This window comes from Pogona vitticeps, chromosome 5 (genome assembly GCF_051106095.1).
Source record: "Pogona vitticeps strain Pit_001003342236 chromosome 5, PviZW2.1, whole genome shotgun sequence".
Classification (NCBI taxonomy): Eukaryota; Metazoa; Chordata; class Lepidosauria; order Squamata; family Agamidae; genus Pogona; species Pogona vitticeps.
The window spans coordinates 164,806,381-164,833,982 of record NC_135787.1 but is presented as its reverse complement, the minus strand read 5'-3'; the positions used below and the strand labels follow the sequence as shown (position 1 = coordinate 164,833,982).

The window sequence follows — 27,602 nt, the reverse complement described above, 5'->3', positions numbered from 1 at the left end:
TCTACTCTTCATACTACATTTGGTATGGATAGCAGTAAAAAAAAGCCCACCTATAATCAAGTCTGAAGGATATGTGCATGCACATGAGTGAAATCTGGGCTCGTGTCTGTCCTGCCAAACACTTGGAAAGAGGTAACAAAAATGAAACTGGTGTCTTTATGTGAAATTATTTATTTTCTAAAGTGATATATTACTGTTCTTTAAAAAATTTTCCCACATGGCAAAAGACAAAAAACAACAAAAAAATAGAAAACATTTGTAGGTTTAAACTGCCAGTAAAGTCACAGTTGGTACAAAGAACTGCACCACTGAAACCCATCTCTGTCAACATGATTTGATTGCAAACAATTATGATTTGTAAATGGGAAGGTTTTTTTTTGTAAAAAAGCAACCCATAAACTTTGAATTTCAAAGCCTGCAGAGATTTACTTTGTGGATATAAGAAAAGAGCATGTCAATGGTTTGTGTAAAAGCAGCAAATTGTTAAATGTAACCTTGGAGATTACATATGTGTTACCAGATTAATAGACTGAACTTGAATTTCAGAGCTCAACAGTGTTTGCCAATTTAATTTGTAGATGAAAATTATGTTTCTTTTTACTTTATACTTCTCTTATTAAGATATATATTATGCACTGATATCTCAAGAGTGTTTGGATAAACCAGCAAAACAATTTTGCAAAAAACCCACCAAAAACAAAAACATATTCAGCCTTGTACCATTACTGTACATGATGCATCATGTGTATCTTCAAGACTACATCACAATACAAATAAGCTGTCTTTACTGAAAAATGAAAAGATAAAATACATCATTTCCTGAAGTAGTGGCAATATGAGGCACTGAAAATGTGGAAACTTACATTTTCAGATTTACATTTTTTAAATCAAGGAACATTAGTTTGTCACTAATGTCTCAAAATGTCATCAACAAATTTTCTTTTATACCAAATAAGGGAAACTGCACATCATACAATGTTATTCTCAGAGCATTAGCTTATGTTGCCCCTTGTATACAACTGTTTCCAATCAATCATGTATTCATATGTACAAATCAAAATTGATTTCCTTTAAATATTATATAAGACAGACTAGAATTATATTTATAAGAGGTGACAGCAAATACACCTAGTTTGTACTTCTCATTCAGTTCAAAAAGAGACATAAACCACCAATCAGAAATTAATTAAGGCAGCAGAAATGAGACTATTGGGCTTGAAATCTTGTCGGAACTATTCGGGACATCTGGTACAGTAGTAAGCAGCTCTTTCTGCTTTTGGCCCTGTCTTCTCTTCATCTCTTCTTGCATCTCTTGTCTAGAGAGTATGATGAAAAGAGAAAAAGAGAAATTAATTATCCTTGAAATTCACTTGGATAGCTGAAGAAAAGAAAGTCCCTTTACTTCAGTAGCATATAGTTAATAAGGACTCCAAGATGTGATTAAATTGGGAAAGTCTTTGCTTTGGTCTTGAGCCAAAGATCTCTTTAAGTTCAAAATTAGTCTGGACTCAAAACTGCATTCCATCAGTTTACAAGCCCTTTCTTTATGCCAAGAGAATACCTTAGATATATTGAAAGAGTGGAAGACATTTTATGGTGCCCCAATGGCAAAAAAGAGATTTGTTGGTACAATTGTTTTTTTTTTAAATGACAAGTGACTGAAACTCAGAGACAATGTTAGAAATTCCTTAGGTGAAAATACATGTAAAATACACACCTTGTAGGTCTAGTTTTATGTGAATTCTGCAACAGAATGTGAAGCTGGGGAATTGAAATGTCCTGTCCTAGTGTATGAGGGTTAACTGTGATACATTGCATTATAAAATAATGCAAACATAAGAATATTTGTTTGTTTGTTTGTTTATATCCTGCCCATCTGGTCAATTGACCACTCTGGGCGGCTAACAACACTTAAAAATAAAACAATTTGAATATAACATCAATATACAACGTCAGTAATCAATTGTTCAAAATGGAAAGAAAAAAAGAGAATAAAATGAAATAGTGGCTGGAGGGAAGGTCTGCTTAAACAGCCGAGTTTTCAATTGGCTTTTGAAAATAGTAGGAATACAAGAAATACTAGATTATCTGGTTAGGATAATGAGCTGTTATGAGAGTTCACATGTAAGTAATCAAACAAGAAACAAAGATGCATATTCTATATAAGAAAGTTATTGTGGAAAGCTATGTCTGTCTCTTATGTTGCTAGAATAAAGCTTGTGAGTGCAATGACAAATTTCTTATGTCTTATGTTCAACAAGCTTTTAAAGTACCTGAAAAGTTCCTGGTTATCCTTCCACTGTTGGTCAAAATTCCTCATTTCTCTCTGGTGTTTCTGAAAAGTCTTTGTGAAGGCTTTGTGCCTCTTGTGAAGGATATGAAAACTATCCTTGACCACCTCTGCATATGTCTGGGCAGAATCCGTAGTTTTAGGTATAAAGGAAAAAACCATTTAATTTTTCTATTCAAAAATACTATGAAGAATAAGTTCTAGCACTTTAAAAATTTTTTAAAAGATATATTCCCTCATTATCTAGAAGTATGCATGGCAAAGTGATAGAAAATTGTTTCTAGGTTTACATTACACCATGTCTGAAATCCTGTTGTGTAACTTTATGCTGCAGAATGAGAATGATATCATAGCTGCATCCATTTGGCGGGGGGGGGGAACCTGGGCCAGTGTTTGGGAAGCACAGTATGGAAGTGGGGCAATTTAAAGCTGTAAAAATTGCTGCTGGGAGCAGCATACTTGTATTTTCAAGTTGGATTGACTGACATAGTAAATGAAGGTCAGTGGCTTTCTAGCCTCAGTTTGCCTCTGTATATCATAAGGATATGGTATTGGCTTGCAGATCTCTCTTCTGTGTAAAAAGACATCACATCCTGCTTTTGGTACAGCCTGCCGTTTCTGGAGGAAGTGCTGAATTAGTGGGCTGTGTCCACTAATATTCAAGTGGTGCCAGGCAAAGTCAGGACCAGAACAGGCTGGGTGTGACTAGGAGAGAAATGAAAACAGCTGTCATTTACATCAGACTCAGAGTAAGAGGTTATAGCAGTTACAAGTGCAATAGCTTTCATTCTGTGTGAATGACCATGCTACAAATGTGGTAATAGCGTACTTCTAAGTTGCTACCATCCCAGCAGTGCAATCTCTTTCCTGTGGAGGTCCTTCTGGTACCAGCATTGACCTCATTTTATTGCCAAGTTGAAAGCTGGATCTTCATTGAAACTTTGAGAACTAGGGATCATGATCTGATCAGCATGTGGACGCCTGTTACAATGTACGCGGCTTTAAGGTATTTTACATTGCTTTGAATTATTTTAACTTTTTCATTGTTTTATTGTCTGTAACCCACCATTAGGTCTTTTAATGAGCAGGATATAATATATTAATAAACAATTAACTAAATAAAACATGATGCTGACATCTTATTTGGTTCAATGGTATAACCACGGTGTCTATGCACCAGAATTGTATATGCTATAAGTTACAGTAAAGTTCACAATGTTGTAGTAAATGTACCAAAATAATTGACTAATCTGTGTCTGATACTAATTGTTGGTAGAGCTAAACAGAGAGAGAACCAGGACAGACTGAGACCGGGACAGAGTACAGAGTATGGTGATATACTAAAGCAGGGTGGGTGAAGTGCAGCTGACAAGATGCATGCAGCCTTGCAAGGCTCAACTATAGCCCTCAGTTTTTCCATTTAAAAAAATATTCTGGGGGCAAGGGGGAAATGTCACCAAGGGGGCTTTATCAAAATGGAAGTGAGTTCTAAGATTCAGCAATCTGTGCCTATTCTAAGCCACCAGAAATTGCCCAACTCTGTACTAAATTAGCATGCACTGAGGAGTCTTTAAAAACCTCAGGATTCTGAAGCAGATAATTCACTCCCTAAAATGTATGAATTTTGAATGAGAATATTCTCTAAATGTGTGAACATTTTGCTAATATTTGATGTTCAACGGTAACATTTGACATCCACATTTGCAATAGCATGTAACAACAAAAAGCATGTACTGTTCAACATGTGTTAATATCAACCAACTACTCTACTGCATTTGACAACAAGTAGAATTTAGAATATGTTATGCTAAGGAATATCTTTATTTAACCAATCAGGATACATGAGAAAGCCAAAGCAGTAAATTTCAAAATTGGTGTTTTTTTTAAAGTTTGAAACCTTTATGTTATAAGCAATATATTCATATCTTATCCAGATCCACTAGCAGTTATGCTATATTAAATTTCCCCCTCTATAAAAATTATATCACCTCTCGAGGAAGCAAAGCAATCTTTAGCTTCTTTTTTGGTGAACTTTGGTGTTTATTCCATGAATCATTTCCCTCATCTTTTTGAACCTTTCCTCCATCTTCCTTAAGCACCACAGGCCGAGAATGAAAATGGGGGTGCTTTTCTGAAGGAAAAGAACAGCAGCTTAATATCTGTTAACCAGCTGTCCTATAAGATGTCTTTTAATTTAACAAAAATAGTATATTTATTAACCATCTCAGTAAATGAGAAACATATATATGAACTAAGGACTAGAACTTCCCGAAATCCTGGCCAGCACAGCAGTGATGTGTGTGTGTGGGGGGGTTAATCCAAGAACATCTGGGGAGCCAAGGTTGAGAACAACTGCTCTATGGGATCCTGAAGAAATTTTGGATTATCCTTCAGTTGAACACACAATTATGGCTCTCTGGCCCCTAATCAGCTGTATAAGGATGCTCCCTACTCTGTATAACAATATCGAACAATAAACTCAAACCATTTTTTTATCATTGTGTAGAGATTGATGTAAAAATGTGTCAAAACACATTCGTGAAGAGAGCCTGCCACATGAATGCTGCTACAGCAGCTTGAAACAAAGTGTGCTGGAGGACTACAGATTTAATGGAAAACCCTGAGTCCTTTTTCAAAAAACCCTTCAAACATGCTACCTTTTTTGGAAAGCTGCTGTTGAAGTTTCTTCTCAGAAATAGTGTTCTTTAACTTGCTCACAGCTTTTCTTGAAGATGGGCCTTTCTAAATCACAAGAAGAGAAATGAAGAAAAAATTATACCACATCCTATTTGAATATCTGACCTTGGACATGTGAGTACAAAATGACCTTGGAGGTATGTGTTACTATGCGATGCAGAAATTCCCACATATTCTGGAAATATATAGTTAAAAGCGGAGAAGAGAAATCTTATGTATGGTGTATTGTAGAACGCACTGGAGATTTATTAGTATTTTTATTTGTCTCTCATCACCATGGGCAGTAATTATTATTTACATGGCTTAATGATATAAAATCCAACATCTAGAATTCAGACAATATCTTTTCACTCACTGAATCTTCGACAGAAAAGAATATTAGCAGCCTCACCCTATAATAATGAATGTAAATTCAATAATCTTTTACCTTTTGAGGTCGTGAGGGGGGCTTCCTCACAGTAGTAGGTAACTTGTAGCTACCAAAGGTAACATCAGAGTCTGTGTAAGTTAAAGAGAGATCTGTAAACGTCTTTATCTCTTTGTCAGATTGATTCTGGTGAATTCTCTTTGTGGGTAGGACACAGCACACTCCTTTAATTTCCTATATAGATGCTGATTATTGGGATTTTTTTCTCAACTCTGATGAAACAATAGGATTCTTGTGTTGAAAAGCAATGTTCTGTCACAAGTTAACACATCACAACAAGCTTTGTTCTGTATAAACATGATCATTATTAAAACATTTATGTAAAGCTCTAGCATTTTTATTTATTTTATTTGTTTATTTATTTGTCTTATAGGTTGCCTTTCTCCCAATAAGGGGATTCATTTTTTGTGTTAAAACCAGGCAAACTGCCTAGACTGTAAATATTCTTTTCTCTTTGGCTGTTTTAAAGAATTGTACTTTGTGAAAACACAATCAAGAAAATTAATATGGGATACTGTTGATTTCCCTCATTGGTCCATAGCACCTGGCAATGTACCCTGGCACTAGGCTCAAGTCTTCTTCTCTCCTGCTTGAGGAACCAGGATAGTAAAAACAAGGACTGAACCTGGATCTCTTTCTACATGCAAAACATATGGGCTATGGGCTATCCAATTCCAACTTTATTTCATTTGATTTATTAGCATCACTGGCATATACATATATTTAGCATATAATTTGAGTTTTATTGACGACTTTTCTTTCCTTACAGCTCAATATTCTCCAAACAGAATGTCTCAAAGACAGAGCACTTCATTTAAAATACTGTAGTAGATAACTGCTTTCTCTAAACCTGCTGAAATAAATGATCACTTTCGGCAAGATGCTTACCATTGCCTAATTGTCCCTTTCCTGACAGCAAATCTTCTCTCCTGGAGCGCTCTGGTTCCAGTTGTGAGTAATCCCACTTGTCATAACTCCCTGGTGCATGCAGTGTGCCTATATTAGAAGATGGGGTGGAAGATACTTGATACTGAGAAAAATAATAATCAGCTTAGTCTTGATTTACTGAACAGTGTTGTATAAAATTTGGGTTTATATATGAAAAACTAAAATACAGGCTGAGAAGAGCAAAATACCAATGGATGGACTAGAATTATGAAACCATTTAGAGAAATAAACTAATGTAATGCCCAGCTTAATGAAAAACCATGCAGATTCTAAAACTAGCCTGAGTGTAAGATTGTCTAGTAAAGGCATATCTACTTTTGTCTTTAGATTGTGTACAAGAACCACATGTCCCCCCCCCTTTTTTTGTTAAACTAATTAAAAATGAATAAAGGTACAACTCTTTCTAGGCAGTATTTTGACCGGTTTTTACTAAGTACAATGTTTTACTTGATTAAGTGTTATATTACTATAGATATAGCTGCTTTCTTCTCAGAAGAACTTAGAGCAAACGCACACAATGTGTGACCCTCCAAATATTATAGGATTATAGTTCCCAGCAGCTATGGCAAACATAGCAGTGGTGAGGAACAACAGGAGCTGCCATTCTACAGCATCTGGAGGGCCACAGTTGATCCTAGTGTTCTGTACAAACTGCAGCCTCATTTCCTTCATTCCCTACAACTGCTTAGAGCAAATATCCTTTCCTTTTAGCGCTGTCATGTGAAAGATGGTGCAAGATTATATTATGCATCTCCCGAGGGTAGACGGAAAACCTCAGAAAGACACATTTTTTATGAAAGCAGGTAATAGTGATATTGTTTAGGATTGTAAAAAAAATTGTAGCACAGTGTTCAGTGTACAAAGTATGAATCACTGCCCGTGTCTATACAGTTCATTCCTTAAGAAAGGAGAACAACATATCTCACCTCCCAGCCACTCAGAGAATACATCACAGAGGTGGGCCTTAAATTCACTTGTATTGAACCAAGACCTCGGGAAACAGTAGCAGAAACAGGTGTAGACAACTTGACTCAGCAGTGATGGGAAAAACTAGAGACTCAAGAAAAAGTGCAAAAAAACAGAATTTAACTAGAATTATTTCAGCAGCTGAATTTTAATTATTCAAAGATTCAATCCAGTAGTTTCTCAATCTGTGTTCCAGGAATGCCAGGCTTTCTTAAAGGGTTTTCAGATGTTTTTTAGTGAGAATATGTGTATTGAATGAGGTCCCAGGAAGGTCTCTTGTTCTGCATTGCCAACCTGCCTCAGGACAAAGAATATTCTGCTCCAGAAAAGTTCCTCAGGGGGCATTATAAATGGCTGTCAGCTGGGGCCAATGGCAGCTGCACTTGTATTGATTGATTGATTGATTGATTGATTGATTGATTGATTGATTGATTGATTGATTGATTGATTGATTGATTGATATACTGCCCATCTAGCAAATTGCTACTCTGGGTGGCATGCAACAAAAAAAACACATAAATTATAAAATTGAACTAAAACAGTAAATTATCCCAAAAATAAATACACAAACCAAGATAGCTCTTTTTCCAGCACACATTATGCACACATCATGGACAAGAGGGGTGTGATTTAAGAATAGCATCAGAAATTAACCAAGGCAATAGCACAATTCCAGCCTTTAACAAAAAAAATACGGTACATAGAAACATAATTTTTTCAGCATTTATGAATTCTCAACTATCATATTAAGTTTAAGGTCATATGTTTCTTTTATCGTGCTGTCTGCTAAAATATCTCCACCTGAAGCTTGATACCTGATACTTACCTCCTCCTTTTTAGAATACATGTATACTCACTGTCAAGATGAGGTCCTGGTTAGAAACTTTGTGGCAGCCCAGTAGAATCCGGGAATAATTTTCTGCAATGCGCTCAAATAAATGACCCTGAATCTCTCGATTTGGCTGGTAGGAAATAAATACATTTGAAGGGTTATTGAAAAGGCATTTGTTTATTTAACATGTCATGGCAAAGAGGCTCCAGGAAGGTAAGTGGGAATTTATAGGACATCTATGGTAAAAAAAAACATGTATTTACATATGGGCAGCCTTTAAACAGCATTCAAGCAACTGAATCAGCTTTCAGTTGCGAAGATCATTCATTGCAGCTCATTGGAGAGATCAAAGCTCTTCAGTACAGAATGATATGACATGATGGCTAGTTTATTAATTGGTGCAACTGCTGGTGTTGGCCCCATAGGGTCCTAAATTATATAGGACCCGAATAGGGTGACCTGATATCCTTGATAAACATTTTTGGTGCTAAGTAATGTCAGCCTCACGTACTCAAGCATTTAATTCACATCAACAATTCCCTGTGTTTTATAAAAGCAGTTCCATTTTAGTATTCAGATTTTTGATGGTTCCATTGTTATCATTTTCAATACAGTCTTTATAAAAACTGCCTTGAAAGTTTTTGGTGTCTTCCTTTGGTTATTTTGCTGGACTAGCCAAAGCCTCTTTCTCCAGTTATTTATCTCTCCTCAAATTTCTAATCTCTCTTCATGTGTTCCTCCTAGACCTTGTCTCTGAACGATGAACATGCCCAAACTGGCAAAGTATCTATATGTCATTTAGTCTGAGCAAATGGTGCTTACAAATTTCTCCCCCGTTGCCTAACTAATCACCTGTGGTGCAGGGAAAAATAAAGAGCTGGGAGGACCAGATGCAAACTATGCACTTCTGTGTTTAAAAAGCGACATAAGCAGTCCTGCAGGGTCTAACATGTTTTTATAATCTACTAACTCTTTGTTCTTATAATAATGGTTTCATCTGTCAATGCTGAAAAGGTTTTACTGTTATGTTATATCTGAATACAGCATTTATATTTTAAACAGGAAACCTGGCTACAGCAGGACTGACCCATCCAAGAGAAAGGGAGCAAATCTGAATACTAGGAAACTAGAAATAAAAGTTAGAGGAAAAGAGTTCATCAATACCAATAATCCCCTGTTCTTACATGATACAAGTGTAGAAACTGCCACCAAAAACTGTCCAGCAAAATCGCTTGGGTGCACGGAGCACTGAGAAATTTGTGCAGCATCTTCACTGACCAGCTGGTCTGCAAAGAAATCAAACAGCAACATCCTTGTCTATATCTTTTTTAAAAATCAGTGGAAAAAATGGCTTTCTGCACTTCTCATTGTGTCTCCTTCTGTCTGAGAGCCTACCATGTTTTAATCAGAATTGATTAAGTGGCAGAGTCAATAAAATTAAGTTGCCTTAAATGACTGAAGCAAGCAGGCAGAACCTGGAAACAACATCCCAGAACACAGACCCTTTTTAAATATTATGATATCTGTTTAATAAATCATGTTTTGTTAAACTCCACCAGCCTTTGCCTCTTGTGTTAGGCAGGACCAGTGTGGCCTGAACCCCATCCCAATTTTCCCACTCCTGTATAAGAAACAGAATGGATGGTGTACTTGTACTCTCTCCTTCTCTCTAATATTGCAGTTTAAAACTTCTGCAATTTTCTTGCTTTCTTTATTTTTATCAGAGTGTTGCACAGTTTAAAATTATGGACATATATGAAACCACTAAAGTCCTAGGAAACTGACTTAGTTTCAGACTTAAAGCCACAAAAGGTCTCTCTCCAACAACATTCACTTTCTTTCATGCTCTGGTTTTCAGTCTGAGATTAAATCACACTTTCCCAGTTTGGATGTAACGAGAAGCTGTGGTTTAAAAAACCATGGATGTTTTCAGCTGCAGTAACAGAAAACAAGGGAAATTAAAGAAAGAGGGGGCAATGACAGCCTTCTAAGCAGCACCAGGCTGCTGGGTCCAGTCACCTTTTTACTCAAAAGAGCAAATATATCTAGCCATATGGTGCTGTGAAGAATGCTGAACTAAAAACAAGGGCTGTTAAGGGCATCATTTGCCCAAGAATGCCAGGTACTGATGCCAGCTCTGCCATATATTCTTCTACCAAGTATATGTACAGTAAAAAAAGTAAATTCCACCCAATCGATGCCCTGCTAGTATCTTCTAGATGCTGAATATTTGAAGTATTCAGTATACCTTTCCAACTGATGTTTTACTCTGGGCACGGATCACCTTTTCCAAAATTTCATCTAGGTCCACTCCATTTGGCAATGGCGTCAGTTCTTCCTTACAGTATCCTGGGTACTGATACAATTCCACAAGTTTATCCTTTTCTGTTACACTCTAGAGATGAAACGAAGAGTAATTCATGAGAAATCTTAAAGGTACACAACCAAACTTAATGAGCATCCCAAGTGCAACCTTTTAATGTTCCAGAGTTTCTGGAGAAATTTATTTAGAAAAAATGAGTGTCCCATTCCAGTCTCCTGTAACTGGTGAAATGGATAGGCTTGCTTAGCTCTCCTATTAATCTAAATCTAGGACTGTCCCAGAAGGGAGTTACGGTCATTATCATACATGTCTCCTCTTCACCAGATTTTAAAGAGCTTTTATGTGTGTTACAGCATCTGATACTTAAATATTTCTGATTGTGTCAGGCAATTCTAGCTCCCCAACAGTTGAAGTGATGAGCTGAGGAATACTAAAGCAGGACTCAAATCTGTGCATGATCATCTAGTTGTAGTCACAGGGGGAAGTTGTACACCTAAGGAGATGGACTTGACATCAATAATGACTCCCTAATACAGTATTTGAGAGGCTTCTAGGTTAAATCTGTTTGTTGACTTGAGCAACTATAGGAGCACTTAATGTATGTTAGATATTTTATTGACTCTCACAAGCATTTTTGTTTTTAATCCTAGAGCAGCCACAGGAAATTTTGATTTTAAACGGAGAGAGGCACTCCGTTTGACTCCCCCCCCCCGCAATGTCCATATAGATGTCATATGACACCTAGAGGATGATCCCTTTCTAGCTGCTATCGTGTCAGCTATTAACTATAAAGAATGTCTAGTTATACACAGCCTCAAATAATGCTTTTAGTGTCATGTCTAGTTTGGTCCTTGGCTTCAGGACCCAAAAAGAATCCATTAACACTCTAAATCACAGGGTTTCAGGGACTACAATAACTCAAGTTGTTTGAACTTTGAAAAACACTGCAGGAATCCTAAGTCCTAGCATTGTATAAATGAAATATTGATGACAGAGGCCTGTATAATGGCCTAAAAAGGCCCATCGTCTAATTCCACATGGCTTCTTTAAAGTCACATCTTACAATAGCACTCACCCTTCCAAACATTTTAGAACTACAATGTTCTGCTTTTTCTTAAATGCTACCCAAAATATGTACAGGAGTAGTTGATTCCTGACTGCTTACACACCTTCATACCTTTTTATGAGCTATCTTGCCATGAGTTGATAAAGTTTCAAATTCTGCAGCATGACTTCCAGATTTCTGCGTCATCTTCTCTGCAATGTAAGAATAAGGATGACCAAACTGAACATCTGAATAGTGTATCTCATTACAGAGAGCAACTGTTACCTGCGAATAAAAGACGTTATAGCCCTAGGTTTGTAGCTGCAGATATTTCATTATATCTTACATGTGTGCATGTTTAGTTCTAATCTGACTTTAGGATGGTCAAATTATAATGTAGATCAAACAGAATCCAAGATTACCCAAGCAGAGATGAGTCATATTTTTTTCTGCTTCATTTGTCTTGATGTTGCATTCCCTCCAGGTCTGAGCCCCACAAATTCACCCAGAGACAAGGTGACCCAGTGTATGGAGTGCTGGACTTACACAAAAACTCAGTTTCCTGCTCAGCCATGAAGCTCACTGAATGATCTTGCTCAAGCACTTTTCAGCCTCACCTCAGTCTCACAGAGATGTTTGAGAATAAAGTGGGGATTATATATCTATGACATCCTTAGGTCAAGAACACTCACTTATATATGCCATCTATCCCTGGAGGAGGGATAAGAAAAAAAATGTTGTAATATAGTTCTTTAACATGTGTATCCAATCCTTTCTCCAAGTAGCATAGGGCAGAGAACAAGAAAAGGTAGAGTATGAAGTATATTACATTGAAAAACTGAATTATCCAAGGCTACACAGGCAGCTTCATGGCTAAGCATCACTTTGAAGACATGTCTCTTTTGTTCACATTTAACAAGCTAATCACTACACATACAACATTAAGCCTTAGAAGAGACAAAAAGACGTAGGTATTGGCCCTAGGCAACACAATGTATATGTAGCATACACAGCAGTTTATATATGCACACTGACATCATTCTTATTTTGTAAAATAAATTCATGCCAGTGCCTCTAGTATAAATGAAGTACTATAATTAATTAGCAGGGGCGTGGTGGCACTGTGGGTTAAACTGCAGAAGCCTCTGTGCTGCAAGGTCAGAAGACTTGCAGTCATAAAATCAAATCCACGTGACGGAGTGAGCCCCTGTCACTTGTCCCAGCTCCTGCCAACCTAGCGGTTTGAAAGCATGCAAAAGGCAAGTAGATAAATAGGTACTGCCATGGTGGGAAGGTAACGGCGTTCTGTGTCTAGTCACACCGGCCACGTGACCACGGAAGATTGTCTTCTGACAAATGCTAGCTCTATGGGCTGGAAACGGAGATGAGCACCGCCCCCTAGAATCGGACACGACTGGACAAATTGTCAAGGGGATCCTTTACCTTTACTTAATTACAATTCAGTCTTACACACATGAGCTTAGAAACGAGTCCTACTGAAGTAATACAGAACATAGAAGCAGCTGTGTTGATTGTTAAACAATGTTCACAATCCAAAATCCATACTAAGCTAATGCCTTTATGCAGCCATGTTCAATGAATTGTACTGAGTTCATTGGGACCTATATCTTTTAAGACTATGTTGGATGAATGGTACAGAAATATGTCTTCATTCAATCACAATACCAAACTATGGTTAAGCACCAAATTATGGTTTAGCATCATAAATAAATCTGCAATTTACAAACCATATGGTTACCAAATCACTATTTGAAACACTTTGGTAACCCCAGTTTGTACTAATTGTGATCTGCTATCTGAATGACAAACTTCAACTATGGCTTTTGCTCTGTCTCAAAAAAAGTAGTGTACCATGCAGGAAGAAATTGCTCCCCCTGAAAGCTACTGAACTAGGAACACAGAAGTGAATGTATGAATTTTCAAATAAGACTGCAGAAAGATAGGAAAAGAAAGCAGCTAAGCAGCTCTAAAGCATGGCTTGCTGTCTAATTTTTGGAAGGGCAAATCACGGTGTGGGTTCTTAAAACATGATTACAAACCATGGCTTGGCATGACATCTGAACTAAACTAACAAAATTTTTAAAAGTCTCAAAACATTATAATCAATGAAAAATCTCTTTTTAAAATAGTTAGAACAATGGTTCAATAAGGAATTATTACACCTACCTTTTGCCCCGGTTGCCTGTCTCCCTTTTCTGGAACTCTTTCGCACTGGAGGTCTTTTCACTCCCACATCCTCAATCACCTTTAGTGGTAAAAATAACAGAAATTAGATCAAGCACTAACTGCCTAGAAAATACTGTTCCGTACGTGAATCACAGCAAATTGGAAAAGTGAAAGTATATAAAGAGGACTGACAACTGAATAACTATTTTGTAATTCATTTTATGTGGAGGCTGATTTCAAACAACAGCATTTTTCAAGGACCTCACAAAATATTTCTTGCCTTTGAGGCAGGTACATAAGTCCCAATAATTAGACCATAATTTACATATTTAGTAGAAAATAAGCCATACCAAATACTGTACATGGCTGGTATCCTATTGCTAGTCCCATTGACACAAGGTCCAAAATCCTCTTACACAGCTACGCAAACAACATAACTTTTGGAGGCAAATTGCCTCAAGTCAAGAAATCACTGTAGACATTATCAGCTGCATGCCCAGTTGCATTGTTTAAGCAGTGTACCGTATTTTCCTAAAAATAAGACAGAGTTTTATATTAATTTTTGCTCCAAAAACACATTAGGGATTATTTTTAGGGGATGATTTTTTCATGTACAACAATCTACATTTATTCAAATACAGTCATGTCATCTTCTTTTGGCTGCTGCACAGTGGTGGAGGGTGGGGTTTCACTTGACTGGGGCTTATTTTTGGGGTAGGGTTTATATTACGAGCATCCTGAAAAATCATACTAGGTCTTATTTTCAGGTTAGGTCTTATTTTTGGGGAAACAGGGTATCTTAAGAGAATTTGGGTTTTTGGGATTCACAGCAGTGTTGAGTCACTATTCAGCAATTGTAGCTTACTTCTGAGTAAACATGTACAGAATGGCATTGCATAATTAGTTTCCTTCTTATTTTTTCTAGCACTTCCTTTGTTTCTACCACTGCTCTCTCGTTCCTCTGTTTCCCTCATCTCTTTTAATTTCTTCAGTTCACTGAAACCCACTGTACAGAATATACCATTACAGTAAGTAGTCCAATCCAGGAGATAAATACTTTCTTCTCTAATAATTACTCTGTTTGCTCCAATCCAAGTTAAGCACTTTTAAGGCTCATTGACTTCAGTGGAAATGTTAAAACACAAAAACATCCCACTGAAATCAGTGGGAAATCCAGTGCTTTCCTTTAGTGGGATCACACACCTTATTGGATTTTCTGTACATTTTAATTTATTGGAGCTTTTTAAAAAGGGCTTCTGTGAACTGTGATCAACTGTTTGATAAGTGCAATCAACTCCATTCTCACTTCTTGTTTGAAGAGCAGCTGATAGACCTAAACAGTCATGGCATGCATCCCATTCCAACCACCTGACGTATGATTTTGTATTTCAAGTGTTATTGGACATCAGCGCGAGAACATGCAAGTCCAAAACCTTCAGCATTTAGATCTATCTGGTGCAACAGCTCCACATGATATATACATTTCACTGGTCCAACAGAACTATATAAATTACAAGTTAGGACTTCCCCTCAATAACAACAAAAAAGCTGATTTTCAGATATTGAAAATTTTAAGAAAGATACTTGGACAAAGCCAGCATTTTTTAAAAAAGGAAAAAATCATTTGCATGAAGTGCTTCAAGACACTTACCACATCACTACTGTCATATCTTTTCAGTCCCAGTTCTAAATGAGTGATCTTTTGATTCACTTTTTGCATGCTTCCAATAACATACACTAACAAAACGAGGTTAAGGAATCTTTTAAAGGCTTTATAGAATTTTAAGAATTTCTTGTTGGTTTTAATTTCTTATCAATAATAACTGGCTGAAATCTAGTAGTAAGACACAACTTAGGTCCACTGTATCTGTTGAACTTATGGTAGAGTTGACTTATCAAATCTTCACTGATTCAATGGGCCTATTCTAGTTGTGGCTTACAACTGGATTTCAGCCACTGTATGACACCAGGTTAATTCCAACATTTGCAGCCCTTTCTAGGTATATAGCACTCAGATGTGGTTTACCATTCCCTTCTTCTGGGGGCACCCTGGGACTGTGCAACTTGCCCAAGGCTACACAGACTGGATCCTCTCCTGGGAGACGCAATGGGGAACTGATCCCATGACCTCTGTAGGTACTGAAGACAGGTACTGAACACATTGAGCTTGAGCTACAGTATCTAGCCAGTCTTGATTTCTTGTTGCCCTGTTTAAATATTGTTTCTTCTTAATATTATATAGGTTTATTGTTAGTATTTATTGGAAGAATCAATAATAAGACTGGCTGGGAATCAGGCTAGTACATAGAACAAAATATTTTGTCATTCCTGTATGCTCAAATATTGATGCCACTGAGTTTATATGGCTTATACTGAAAGACAATGTATTCTGGGAACAGTCTCTCTCCAGAACAGCCTGTGTCTTTTAACATACTGGTACATTATCTGTGAATTCAGTGCTGTCAACAAGTGTATGGGAACAAGGAAGTAATTATTCTATTTTGGGTACTACTGGTGGATCTTCTCTTCATGAGTCTAGAATCTATGAGAGACAGATCAGAGTTTAAAAAGATTCCACGTATAAATTTGTGTTGAGCCAGTAAGTGTTTTATCCACAGCACCTAGTGCTTCCTTACAAGATATTTTTACAAATACCGTACACCCTTTGCTTCTTCTCTCTCCTCCTCCATGGAAAGAAGCTTTAAATTTTCCAATATGGTCTAGCAGCTTAAGCAAAGTTACAGCTTAAGTCCTCTGCTTTGGTTCGTTCCCAGTGATCACAAATGCTGACCCAAACCAAAAAAGGAGCACTCTTACCCTTAGGGGGGAAAATTTAAATTTAAATTTAAAAAAGCCATGGCAGGGGCCCACAAAGGACCAAGCAGGCATGGATCAGTGATGGGCTGGTTTGCCATTGTCTGTATGTCATCCAGCCACCAAGAAAATAAGTGAACCAACTGGTCACTAAACTGAATGAAACTTCAGGACAAATTTCTATCTGCTCACACCCTGAGTTACTTAGGGTATCCAATAATTTAATGAGCCATCACTTCTTTAAGGATAGCAAAGCCACTAAATAACTATTGTCTAATAGGAGACACCTTTAAGCAAGTGAATTAGAATTGAAACAGAAATGTTACAGTATATGCGCATACAAGCAATATTTTTATTCATTGTTTAATATAGAAATAAAGGATACAACGTGGTTTATCATCTAATTTGCAATATATAGGGCCAATTTTCTTTTCTTGAGTTGCTGGGGGCAATGTCAGAAATCCTTTTAAAGGGCTTATAAAGGATTCAGTAGTTATGAAGTCCATCTTTCCTCCTGAAATAATAATCAAACCAAAGGCAGAAAAAACATATTTCTATTTAAAAAACAAATTTTCATATAACTCTTTTCACTGTTGATACCCAAATACAATCACTTGGATTATCTTTACCAGTCATAACTGGCTTGAGTTGAATTAAATATAGGTGGTATTTTGCCACCCCTCATGTAAAAACAGAAGAGGTTGCTAAAGGAAACACACCACTTGCCTCTAATTATACAGCTAAATAACCAAAAGAAAAAGAAAAAAAACTGGCAGGGGGAAATTCTGTGAAGAAAATTTTGGTCATTTAGCCTAATTACAGAATGCAACAGATACAACTTCGGAATTCTGAATGTTGTTTGAATGAATGTCTCAACAGAAATTCCAAGTTTAAACAACAAAATAAGTTAACTATTCTTTTTGCTATTTTTCACGGATATAACAAGACTATCAAAAGTCAAAGGTATTGTTAGAATTTTCTTCATTCTGTTTTCGAGATCTTTTTTTCGAGACCTACATGTGAGCATGCAAGTATGGATTCCCAAGTACTAACTTACAGGTAGTCTTTTATACACAAAACCAAACAAAAGTACAAAGACATGATTCTTTCAAGTAAGCACAGCTCAGGATGTAACTTAAAATGATGCATTCCTTAGTCTATTAACCCAGAATGTAATGAACTTTGTCTTTTCTGTTCCCAGGACTAAGAATGTAATGGGCCCCAGAAAACACAGAGACTACATTTATGACAGCACATTTTGCTTTTTCATGCATTGGGCTTACAGGTTTTCAACAAGACATTGGCTATACATTTATACACTATCTATATTTACTGGGTAAAAGCTGAGTATGCTAATGAAGTTAAATAAGAAGGAACTCCTTCTCAGTCATGCCAGTATTGTTTTCTTTCCCCGTTGCTTGAGTAAAGCATATACAGTACTGTATAGAACAATGTATCATAAGTAAAAGGATTGTGAAATGTATATTTTTAGTATAATTAAAAAATGACAAAATTAAAGCGATATATTTTGCCATTCTAAAGATACAGTCCTATGCAAACATTCCTCTAAACAAGGTTGAATGCCCCTACCTAAAGAGACTGCTACCTCTAACAAAATCACAGAATTTTCCAGCTATTCCACCTTCCTTTGCCTAAAAGATTTTCTGTGGTTCCAAAGTGAAACAGAGAATAGATGTAAAAACCAGAATTTTTACAAAGGTAATATGTTAACTGCATCTCATATAAAATTTTCTGTTGTATAATGAAAGCCTTCATCGGAAACATTCTACTGTAATGGCTTATGATGGCACTTGGAACATTTCTGAGTAAAAGCATACTTTCCTCTAATACATAAGTTCTACAAATGCCTAAATTTTAATCAGGCTGCAAGTGCCATTGAACTATGAGAACCTTACTTTTGAGTAAATCAGGATGGAACTTTGCCACACAGCTTCTGTCTTTAAATACACTTTCTTCTCAATAACTTGATTTTACTTCAAGCAAACAGGATGCACACAGTAGCACAGTCTAATCGCAGGCATATATTCAGATGTGAACTGCTTCTTGACAGAGATGGGGAAAGAGACTTGTCTTTTGCATCTGGATGGTTAAATAAGAGTTGGAGAAAGGTAAATTTAATGCTAGAGACCATTAGCAAGTGACTAAATAAAGACATAATGATTATTTGGAGTTTCACATTTAATTTCAATTTACACGTAAAACTAAAAATATCACGCCTTCATTTATAAAGAAAAAAACCACATACAGTGCAATTATTTACATTATGTACTGTTTTAACTCCCCTGTCTCAAAGAGGTCATTGTACAGTCAGGAATCTTTGCGGATACCATAATAATAGTGTGCTGTCAAGTCAATTCTGACTTAATAGCAACTCTTTTCAGGCTTTTCCAGATAGAGTACTCAAAAGTATTTTCAAAAGTATTTTCAGCATGCATACGTTACTGAAACAATTTTCAGCATGCATACATTACTGAAACAGCGACGTCTACGCTGGCTTGGGCACGTTGTGAGAATGGCTGATGGTCGGATTCCAAAGGATCTCCTATATGGAGAATTAATGCAGGGAAATCGCCCCAGAGGGAGACCACAGCTGCGATACAAGGATATCTGCAAGCGGGATCTGAAGGCCTTAGGAACAGACCTCAACAGATGGGAAACTCTGACATCTGATCGTTCAGCCTGGATGAAGAGACCCTTGTCCAGCAGACCCAATTCGAAGAGACCCTTGTCCAGCAGGCCGAGGCAAAGAGGAAGTCACAAAGGAAGCAAAACCAGGGAGCTGGACAGGGGACAGATTGGATTTGTCTTCATTGTGGAAGAGATTGTAACTCTCGAATTGGCCTCCTCAGCCACACTAGATGCTGTTCCAAGTCCTCCATACAGAGCACACTACCATAGTCTTTCGAGACTGAAGGATGCCTACTGGTTACTCAAAGGTGGTTTAGCATTCCCTTCTTCTGGGACTTGCCCAAGGCCACACAGGCTGGCTTTTCCAGTAGGAGGCACAGTGGGGAATCGAACTCCCACCTCTGGCTCAAACCACTGAGCAGTCCAGCCATACCATGGACCTCCAGAAAGACAAATGCTTGCGTGGACTAAACCAAACCTGAATTCTCCCTACAGGCAAAAATGGCTAAACTGAGGCTATCCTACTTAGCACACTTCATGAGAAGAAGAGATTCATTGGAAAAGACAATAATGCTGGGAAAAGCTGAAGGCAGCAGGAAAGGAGGACCAAATAAGAGATGGATCGACTCCATAAAGGAAGCCAGAGCCTTGAGTTTGCAAAAGCTGGGCACGAAAAGCAATGGGGAGACAAGTCGAGGACAGACGCTTCCCTCTTCTCCGCAGCCGTCCAGATATGAGAGGCCTCGATCCATTCTATCTTCGAGAAAAGAAATCGCCTCCCTGCCCCGCTGAGACCAGCTCGAGCGAAGCCTCTCCCGCCCCGACCGTAACGCGCCGGCTCTCCCGCCAGACCCCGCTCTCTGGGGCGTCCTCCTGTCACCGCGGCAACCACAAGGCGCAAACCATAAATTTATTGTCTTAAACGCAGCAGAACTTCCATGACGTTACAGGCGAATCTAAGCGAGCACATCAATTTCTTTGTCAGCGAGTTTTTGTGGAATAATTTTACTAGCGTAAGAATAAACTGTACTAAATTCTTTTCTCATGCCCTCTCTATTTTATAATAATGGTATGGTCCCGTGTTTAGGAAGCTCCTTGGCTCCGCCTCTCCCGCCCCCCCCCGGCCGTTGTGGGCAATACCATTACTTCAAGAGACTAAGGCCCCCTATCTCATGACATACACTAAATTGCTCGTAAGGTTTCTCCCGGGGGAAAGGAGCTTTTATTTATTTTGTGCTTGGTCTGGCTATTTCGTTTCGTTTCAAATGCTTTCTCCTCTGTCGTAGGGTTGAATTGAGTATCCCTCTCTTACAGATGGTATCGTCTGCCCTGTCCCTTTGCTTGTGCGTCTCTCAGCTACCGCCGGTCGCCAGATCCCAAGTCGTCGGCTGGAGGTGCGCATGCGCAAAGTGACTGGTGCGGCAATAACGGGGTGCGGAGGTGCGTTGTGAGAAATGGGTTTTCCACTTGTGGTAGGAGATGCTGAAGGACTAGTTGGGTGGCGAATTTAGGAAGGCAGCACTCGCAGTTCCTCATTCTACGCTGCCCTGCTAGCCTCCTCCAACCTCATCCCTTCGAAATGTATTCGACTACAAGACCTATAATGTTATAATTGATGGGAGTTGTAGTCCTGATGTGGAGCTTTCCATGTTGAGAAGGAAGCCCTGTGGTGTTAGCTTGGTCTTCTTCTCCCCCACGTCTTTTAAACGATAGGTTGAAGCTATGAGGGTGTTCTTGCGTTGAAGGATTTTGCATTATGCTAAGCCGATTGGTGGGGATAGTGGGGGCCCTTGGAGGTGGAATTTGCAGCTAGAGCTGCTCTTCATATCTTATTGCATGAAAGACAGAAATAAATAGGCACGATTTGGCTATATGTTGAGGAGATTTACTTGTTAATTTTGTCTGTTGTGCGCAAGATAAAAGTGAAGTATCTGTAAGGTTCGAGTGAAACAATTTGTATCCAATGACTTAAGTTTTGTGCATACGATTTGTATAATTGTGCTAATTGTAAGATCAGTGGGATGTAATGAGGTGCATGAAGAAGTGGATTTTGATCAATGAAAACTCAATTTCAAATTAATCTGTTAATCTTTAAAGTGGTACAGTATTAATGCAAACAGAAGCTTTGTTTGATTGCTTCTTTATATTGTTTTGCTTCTTCTTTGCAGTGAGACTAACAGGTTTGTGGACTGAGAAACCATGCCACTGTTTGGAAACACATTTAGTCCAAAGAAAACCCCACCCAGAAAATCAGCTTCACTTTCTAGTCTACATTCAGTAAGTTTTGAAATCTGAGAAATTGAGGAGTATATTTTGGGCTCATGAAATAATCCCTTAAAAAAAACCAAATCCCAAGTCGCTAACCAGTGCAGATCTGAAACTGATGGTTTGAGGGACCCATCAAAAAATGACTGCTCAAAAATGCAGAACCAGTAGCAACTATATGTACCGTATAATGGAGTGTCCTGGGTATCTTAATTCCAGCATTACCTGAATCTTGTGTTCTTATATCAAACCTATATCCACTGATGGAAAAGGCTTCAGGAGTCAACCTCGAGGCAAAATCCGGAGCCGGAGTCATGGAGGCAGTTTGTGTCATTTTGTCAACTCCTGTGACATCAGCTGGAATCAGTTGTATTGGCTATTGCCTCTCCATTGGACTATTTCAGTGACATGGAGAGGGGGGATTTGCTGCTTGGGTAACACCTTTTCCTCCATATTGTTTTACCCAGGCGTTGTGCCCTAGAGAGGACACTCCAGCTTCGCGTACAGCGTCGACACACTAGACGCTGTTCCAAGTCCTCCATACAGAGCATGTTATCATAGTCTCTTGCGACTGAAGGATGCCTATGAGATACCAAACCGTAAAACTGCAACAAGGGAGATACATGTAAACTTGCAATATAATAATAATAATAATAATAATAATAATAATAATAATAATAATAATAATAATAATAATAATAATAATAATAATAATAATAATAATAATAATAATAATAATAATAATAATAATAATAATAATAATATAAAAAGTGTAGTCCTTGTGTACAATCTGAAGGCAAGGGTAGATGATACCTTCATGAGACCACTTAAAAACAGCAAAGGCATTAGCCAGCTTTTGACCCTGCTTGTTTTTTTCATCAGGTTGGGCACCACAAAGCTGGTGCAAAAGAAAAAGGAAACTTTTGAAAATTGTGGCCAGATGTGCAGGCCAGGTTTCTGTGCTTAAAATAAGTTTCAAAATGAAGGCAGCAGACTAAAGTCAGAGGTACAGGTTCTAGAGTTTACCTTTGATGGTGTGGATTATCTGTCCTTGCCTTTGGAATATAAAGGTTACAGGCAGTTTTGTAAGTGAAGAGCACTATGGCCAACGGGAAGCAAATAATTCATCCTATATTATTCCCTTTTAAAAAAGAGATTATGCTTTAAATTCCTAAGTTTCGCACTAATAATGGAAATATTTGTGACTCAAAAATCCAAAACAATCAAAACTATTCTTAATCTTTAAAGTGTGCAATTGAGAATTTGTTTTGAATTTAAAGCTGCAAATAGCTGGGGTTTCTTTTGTTTCTTTCCCCTGTAGCCCCTTTCCTTTGGAAATACAGCCCCCAGACTGTCAGCAAATCTAAAAAATGGTTCACCCACTCACCCATCGAGTTCATCTACTCCTGCATTAAATGCTAAGGAAATGAAATGGGGGTGGGAATTAAAAGGTAATACTCAGAACTTTTCTTCCTACAGCTGGACAGATCTACTCGTGAGACTGAGCTAGGCCTAGAATATGGCACTCCTGTTATGACCCTTACTGGACAAAGTCTGAGGTTTGAAAATGGCCAGTGGATAACAGGTGAGCGAAAGGACTAATGCTGATGGCTAGAGTGCAGAAACTTTCCCATCCTTTTCTGTGCCTTTGAGGATGCTGCCCTAAGCTCCTTTTGCACGCTATCTTGGTTTAGCCTGAAGAAGGAAGGTGTACTTCTTTCTTTTCTTACACTTTAATGGTCTGCTCTGTGTTTGCTGTGTTCTTTGGGACCTGGACTTCCATTCCAGGAAATGATGGGCTCTTCCCTCCTCTGACCTCTTTTGCCCTTTGTGTTGCATTTTGAGCCTTGCCGGTGAGTGTCTTTGCTTTTGCCAATTGTGGCATTTATGTTCAGTTAGCCTAGCTGCTGGCTCAGGGACTCCAAGTGAATTCTTCTTTTACCATCAAACCACTAATGCCGAAAGCATTTCATAGCATGTCTTAACGTCCACCAGGATATCTGCACATTAGCAGTGCTGCATTAATTCTAGCCAGGCCCATTGCACCACTGAGCCATCTTGTTCACTATGGTGCAGAGTGATAATAGTGGCAGCCTCTTTCTCTTTTCTAGATTCATTAGGCGGCACTGGGGACCGCAGGGAGACCCAGCGCCTTCGCAAACGAAACCAACAGCTGGAAGAAGAAAATAATCTCCTTCGTCTGAAAGTGGATATTTTGTTGGATATGGTGAGTGTCGGGTGATTCACTCACCTCCCTTTTTAATCCTGATGTATTTATTAATTTAGTAATTACTTTGATTTATATACTGCCCCATTAGTGCTGAAGCACTATTCTGGGCTGTTTACAGAGAGTTAAAACAAACTGCACAGAAGTAAATATAAATAACAAAAACATGGTCTAAAAACTTAAAACAATGGCACAACAAATTTTTGAAGATTTAATTCATTAATTACCACTGAATTAACATTAAGTAAGTAAACCAGCCACTACTGTAAGAAGCACTACTTTATCAAAGGCCACTATAGCATTTAAATTATAATATAACGGTCACAAATCTGTCTTAATATTTTCTTTCCCCGTCAGACTCATTGCTTAGTCACAGCCATTTATGCATCTGGTACTTAGGGTAATTTTTCATTAGCCTAAGGAAATTGTGTGCTGGAGGGCCGGAGTTTTGAGGTATAAGATTCAGTGGGGGGGAGGAGCAGTTTAGATAGACATAGATAAGGTTTAGATAGGGTTTTGAGATGGAGAATTATAGTGTTAGTTGAGATAGTTGTGGAGTTGTTGAGGGTAGATAAAGAAGAATGCTTGTTTAAGAGTTAACAACATTGCTTATTCTGTCAATACCTGTATCAATAAACAATTTCTATTGGGTTCTTTTAAAATGACATATGGCCTGGACATCTATTATTAATAATAGGTATTGTTGATGAAATCAACTGGTGGCAGCTGAGGGGCACTTAGCGTGAGCTCTTTGGTTGGTGAAACAATCAGGGGCCATGTGGAATCGTGGCAGCCAGTTTGAGTGATTCCATTTTGAAACAGAAAAGCAGTTGTAGTACAAAAAATAAAGCTGAGGTCTCTGTCTGATTTTTTGTGTCTTACTTGTTGAGCCCTTGGAAATGTTAGAACTTTACTTTGAGAGTATTTCAGCACACCCACAAATACACACATAGTTCCTTAGCTTCAGGTAGAATTATGATTGGCCTTCATTGAATTGTACTTTGAGAAGCTCAATATTTATTGGCAAATGACTCAATGTGATTTATTTCTTCCATTTGCAGCTCTCTGAAACAACTGCAGAATCTCACCTCATGGAGAAAGAACTGGAGGAACTGAAAAATTATAGCCGAAGAAGGAAATGAATAAGAACGTAGGGTCTCTTGGAAAGGTCTCTTGAGGAAAAGAAGAAAGAGAGAATCTAGTCAAAAGCAATCATACCCAGAACTGATGAAGCTGCATCTACCTTGAAAGATCTTGGTTATGATCTTCCCAGAGCTCTCCTCTGAATGGGATATGGAGCCATCATCCCAAGTGTGAAATATTTATTACTAAGCCCCCTGGTACCGACAGGAAGCAGCTATCCTATTTCTTTCCATACTTGTGGAGCATCAATCCAAGTGCTGTCAACATATCTCTGCAACATGTATTTACTTTTCTCTCTAGATAATGTGTGTCTCTTTCCACTCACTCAAGAAGAAGGCAGCAACAATTCTGAAGCAGGATGGAGAACAGGAGGAGGAAGCAGTTTGTAGTATGTATCTCCATGCTGTTATTGGTAGCTTTTGAATGATGAATTCTGGTTGGTTAATCAGTGATATACATGTGTGTATGTGTATTTACAGTCCTTCTGAAATCTACTTTGCTCTTCCTTGTGTGCAAACAGCAAAGCAAGAGAGGTCACCAAACATACTCTTTCATTGGCTGAAGTCCAGTAATGGAAAACTACACAACTTAAGCCTGACAGTGCCATCAGCTGTAGCTGTATTTTGTTAATAAAAAGTTTCTTATCCCTCCTCACCTTCTTCCCACAAAGTTACTAGACTCCCTAAAATGTCTGAAAATTGCTGCTACTGGGCATAGTGTGCATGATGGCACAAGTAATTTTCAAACATTTAGGATTCCCCCCGACTCCCAAAGCCTTTCCCTGGGAGGTATCCCAAGGGACCTCTGGGGGTAGGGGTTAATAGGAAACTTTATTAGCAAAAATATAGCCATAGCTGAGGATGTAATTAGATTTAATGTGGCATAACTTTATGTTATAGAATTTTAGCTATTAGGTCCAAATTGGCATGCCGTGTAATTGCTTCCAAACAAGCCACAATCACAAGTCAGCTGTAAAATATTATTTAATGGTTAGCCATAATTTACAGATCAGATATAAAAATATATGTTCCTGGCCCATTTTCTTGCACAAGGCAAGTGTATGCTGCTTGTATGTATTAAGCTAGGATTGATGACTGTACCATAATGCCAGGAGCATGCCATTGTGTGGTTTTCTGTTTCAACATCTCTTTCCAATCCACTTTTTGATGGACTATCTGATGTATCTTTGAAACCTAGGATTTAATGTTTGTTAAAATAGAGTCCTGGATTTTAGTTTGTGCCAATGAGCTAATAAAAAACATAGTGGGGCTGAGATGGCCCTTCCCTTAAGATTTGCAGTGCTTGCTAGTCAAAAAAGCAATTGATGAATGAAGTGACCATAACAGTCTGGAACACCTCAGCATCAGTTCTTAAAGTCACATATGATCATCAGTTTGTAGCCATCTAGAATAGCTGTATTTATTCTGTAGCAGAGGGACTTACAGAAGAAATGCATTAGACAGAAATATGAAATACTGGTTGACTTTCTTGTCCTATCCAGTCCAGTGCTGTATTGCAGCATTGATATGACAGTCCCCACATTGAGCAGGTGATTCTCTTCGATTTTTACTCCTGTTGCTATAATCGGAGTGCTTCATTAATTCTGTCTGTGTGTTCCACTTTTAGTTTTTGGTTTAGCATCTCTTTGTAGTTAATTTCTTCTTTTTTTCAAGTAAATATAATTTTTGCACAACCATCCCTTCAGTTCTTATTCCTGTATAGTAGAATGTTGGGTTAAATTGATCTATACGTCTATTTTTCTACTTTTAAAATAAAAGTTGGCAAGTACCACTTCTGTTGCCTTCATGTGTGTTTGTACATTTGTTTTATTACACATTCTGTTTACACTACAGTGGATAATTTTTAAAAAATTATCATAGTCTTGATAGGATTAACACAGGCAAAAACTAATCCTAGAAAAAACTAAACATGAGTGTGGTGTTTGCCCAGGTCATGAATATTCATATGCTATTTGCATAGACCGAAGGGAGTGCTGGAGGGCTGGAGTCAGGAAGTATAAGACTCAGCAGGAGGAGGAGGAGTTTAGATAGACATACTGTAGATAGGGTTTTGAGATGGAGAATTAGAGTGTTAGAAAGTTGAGTTAAGGAGTTTGGGCAGGAGAGTGGTGGCTGAGGGTGGATAAAGAAGAATGTTTAAGAGTTAACAAAATCGCTTGTTCTGTCAACACCTGTATCAATAAACAATTTCTATTTGGTTCTTTTAAAATGACATATGGCCTGGAACTCAATTATTAATAATAAGTATTGTTGATGAAATTGACTGGTGGCAGCTGAGGGGCACGTAGCATGAGCTCTTTGGTTGGTGAAATAATCAGGGGCCACATGGAATTGTGACAGTGAGTGCTAACAGATATTTTCTTTTGTATTTTATGGATTTTTACTCTTAGGAAAGGCTAGTGCCACAGGGCTTCGATATTTGCTTTTTTATATAGTAAGTCTTAATGTGCCTTCCAGAATGTGGTGCAGCTCATCTGCTGTACTTTCTTTGCTCTAGGGCTTAATGTCATGTATGGTTGGAAGCACCAGAGTTTGTGTTTAAATCAAAGTAGGAGAGGTGGAGGAATGCTTCCTGCTGACTGTAATTTGGAGTTTCAAATCAGGAATGTTCTATGAAGTTCCAGAGTACAAGTGAGGATCACAGTGTCCCTTACAAAGGAGCAAGAAAGTATCATCAGCCAAACCTATGAATGGTTTTTCAGCTGGGATAAATAACTTGATTTGGAAAGACATACTTTCCAGTCAACAGATGTGAGTTTAGTATCCGTT

General features: G+C 38.0%; 2 protein-coding genes across 5 annotated transcripts; one reads left to right on the top strand and one right to left on the bottom strand.

The window, feature by feature from the left end:
• Positions 1–153: 153 nt before the first annotated feature.
• FAM227A (family with sequence similarity 227 member A) lies at positions 154–19,995 on the bottom strand. Of its 3 annotated transcripts, XM_078376155.1 has the most exons (17): positions 19,017–19,995; positions 18,446–18,629; positions 16,915–17,043; positions 15,367–15,452; positions 13,716–13,794; positions 11,661–11,740; positions 10,409–10,555; positions 9,345–9,446; positions 8,186–8,290; positions 7,289–7,412; positions 6,303–6,410; positions 5,415–5,485; positions 4,948–5,032; positions 4,279–4,421; positions 2,839–2,995; positions 2,274–2,424; positions 154–1,316 (listed from the first exon to the last, which is right to left on the bottom strand). In XM_078376155.1, the coding sequence occupies exons 3-17, from the start codon at positions 17,033–17,035 to the stop codon at positions 1,187–1,189; spliced, it is 1,689 nt and encodes a 562-aa protein (XP_078232281.1). In that variant the 5' UTR covers positions 17,036–17,043; positions 18,446–18,629; positions 19,017–19,995; the 3' UTR covers positions 154–1,186. The 3 variants fall into 3 exon arrangements, with proteins under 3 accessions (XP_078232281.1, XP_078232282.1, XP_078232283.1); XM_078376156.1 differs by lacking the exons at positions 9,345–9,446; positions 19,017–19,995 and having other exon boundaries at positions 18,446–18,787; XM_078376157.1 differs by lacking the exons at positions 15,367–15,452; positions 16,915–17,043; positions 18,446–18,629; positions 19,017–19,995 and adding an exon at positions 14,066–14,104.
• Positions 19,996–20,492: 497 nt separating this feature from the next.
• Positions 20,493–27,045, top strand: CBY1 (chibby 1, beta catenin antagonist). 2 transcript variants are annotated; one of them, XM_073000116.2, is made up of 5 exons: positions 20,493–20,618; positions 21,347–21,455; positions 22,923–23,028; positions 23,555–23,670; positions 24,732–27,045. In XM_073000116.2, the coding sequence occupies exons 2-5, from the start codon at positions 21,378–21,380 to the stop codon at positions 24,810–24,812; spliced, it is 381 nt and encodes a 126-aa protein (XP_072856217.1). In that variant the 5' UTR covers positions 20,493–20,618; positions 21,347–21,377; the 3' UTR covers positions 24,813–27,045. The 2 variants fall into 2 exon arrangements, with proteins under 2 accessions (XP_072856217.1, XP_072856218.1); XM_073000117.2 differs by having other exon boundaries at positions 20,608–20,759.
• Positions 27,046–27,602: the final 557 nt, after the last annotated feature.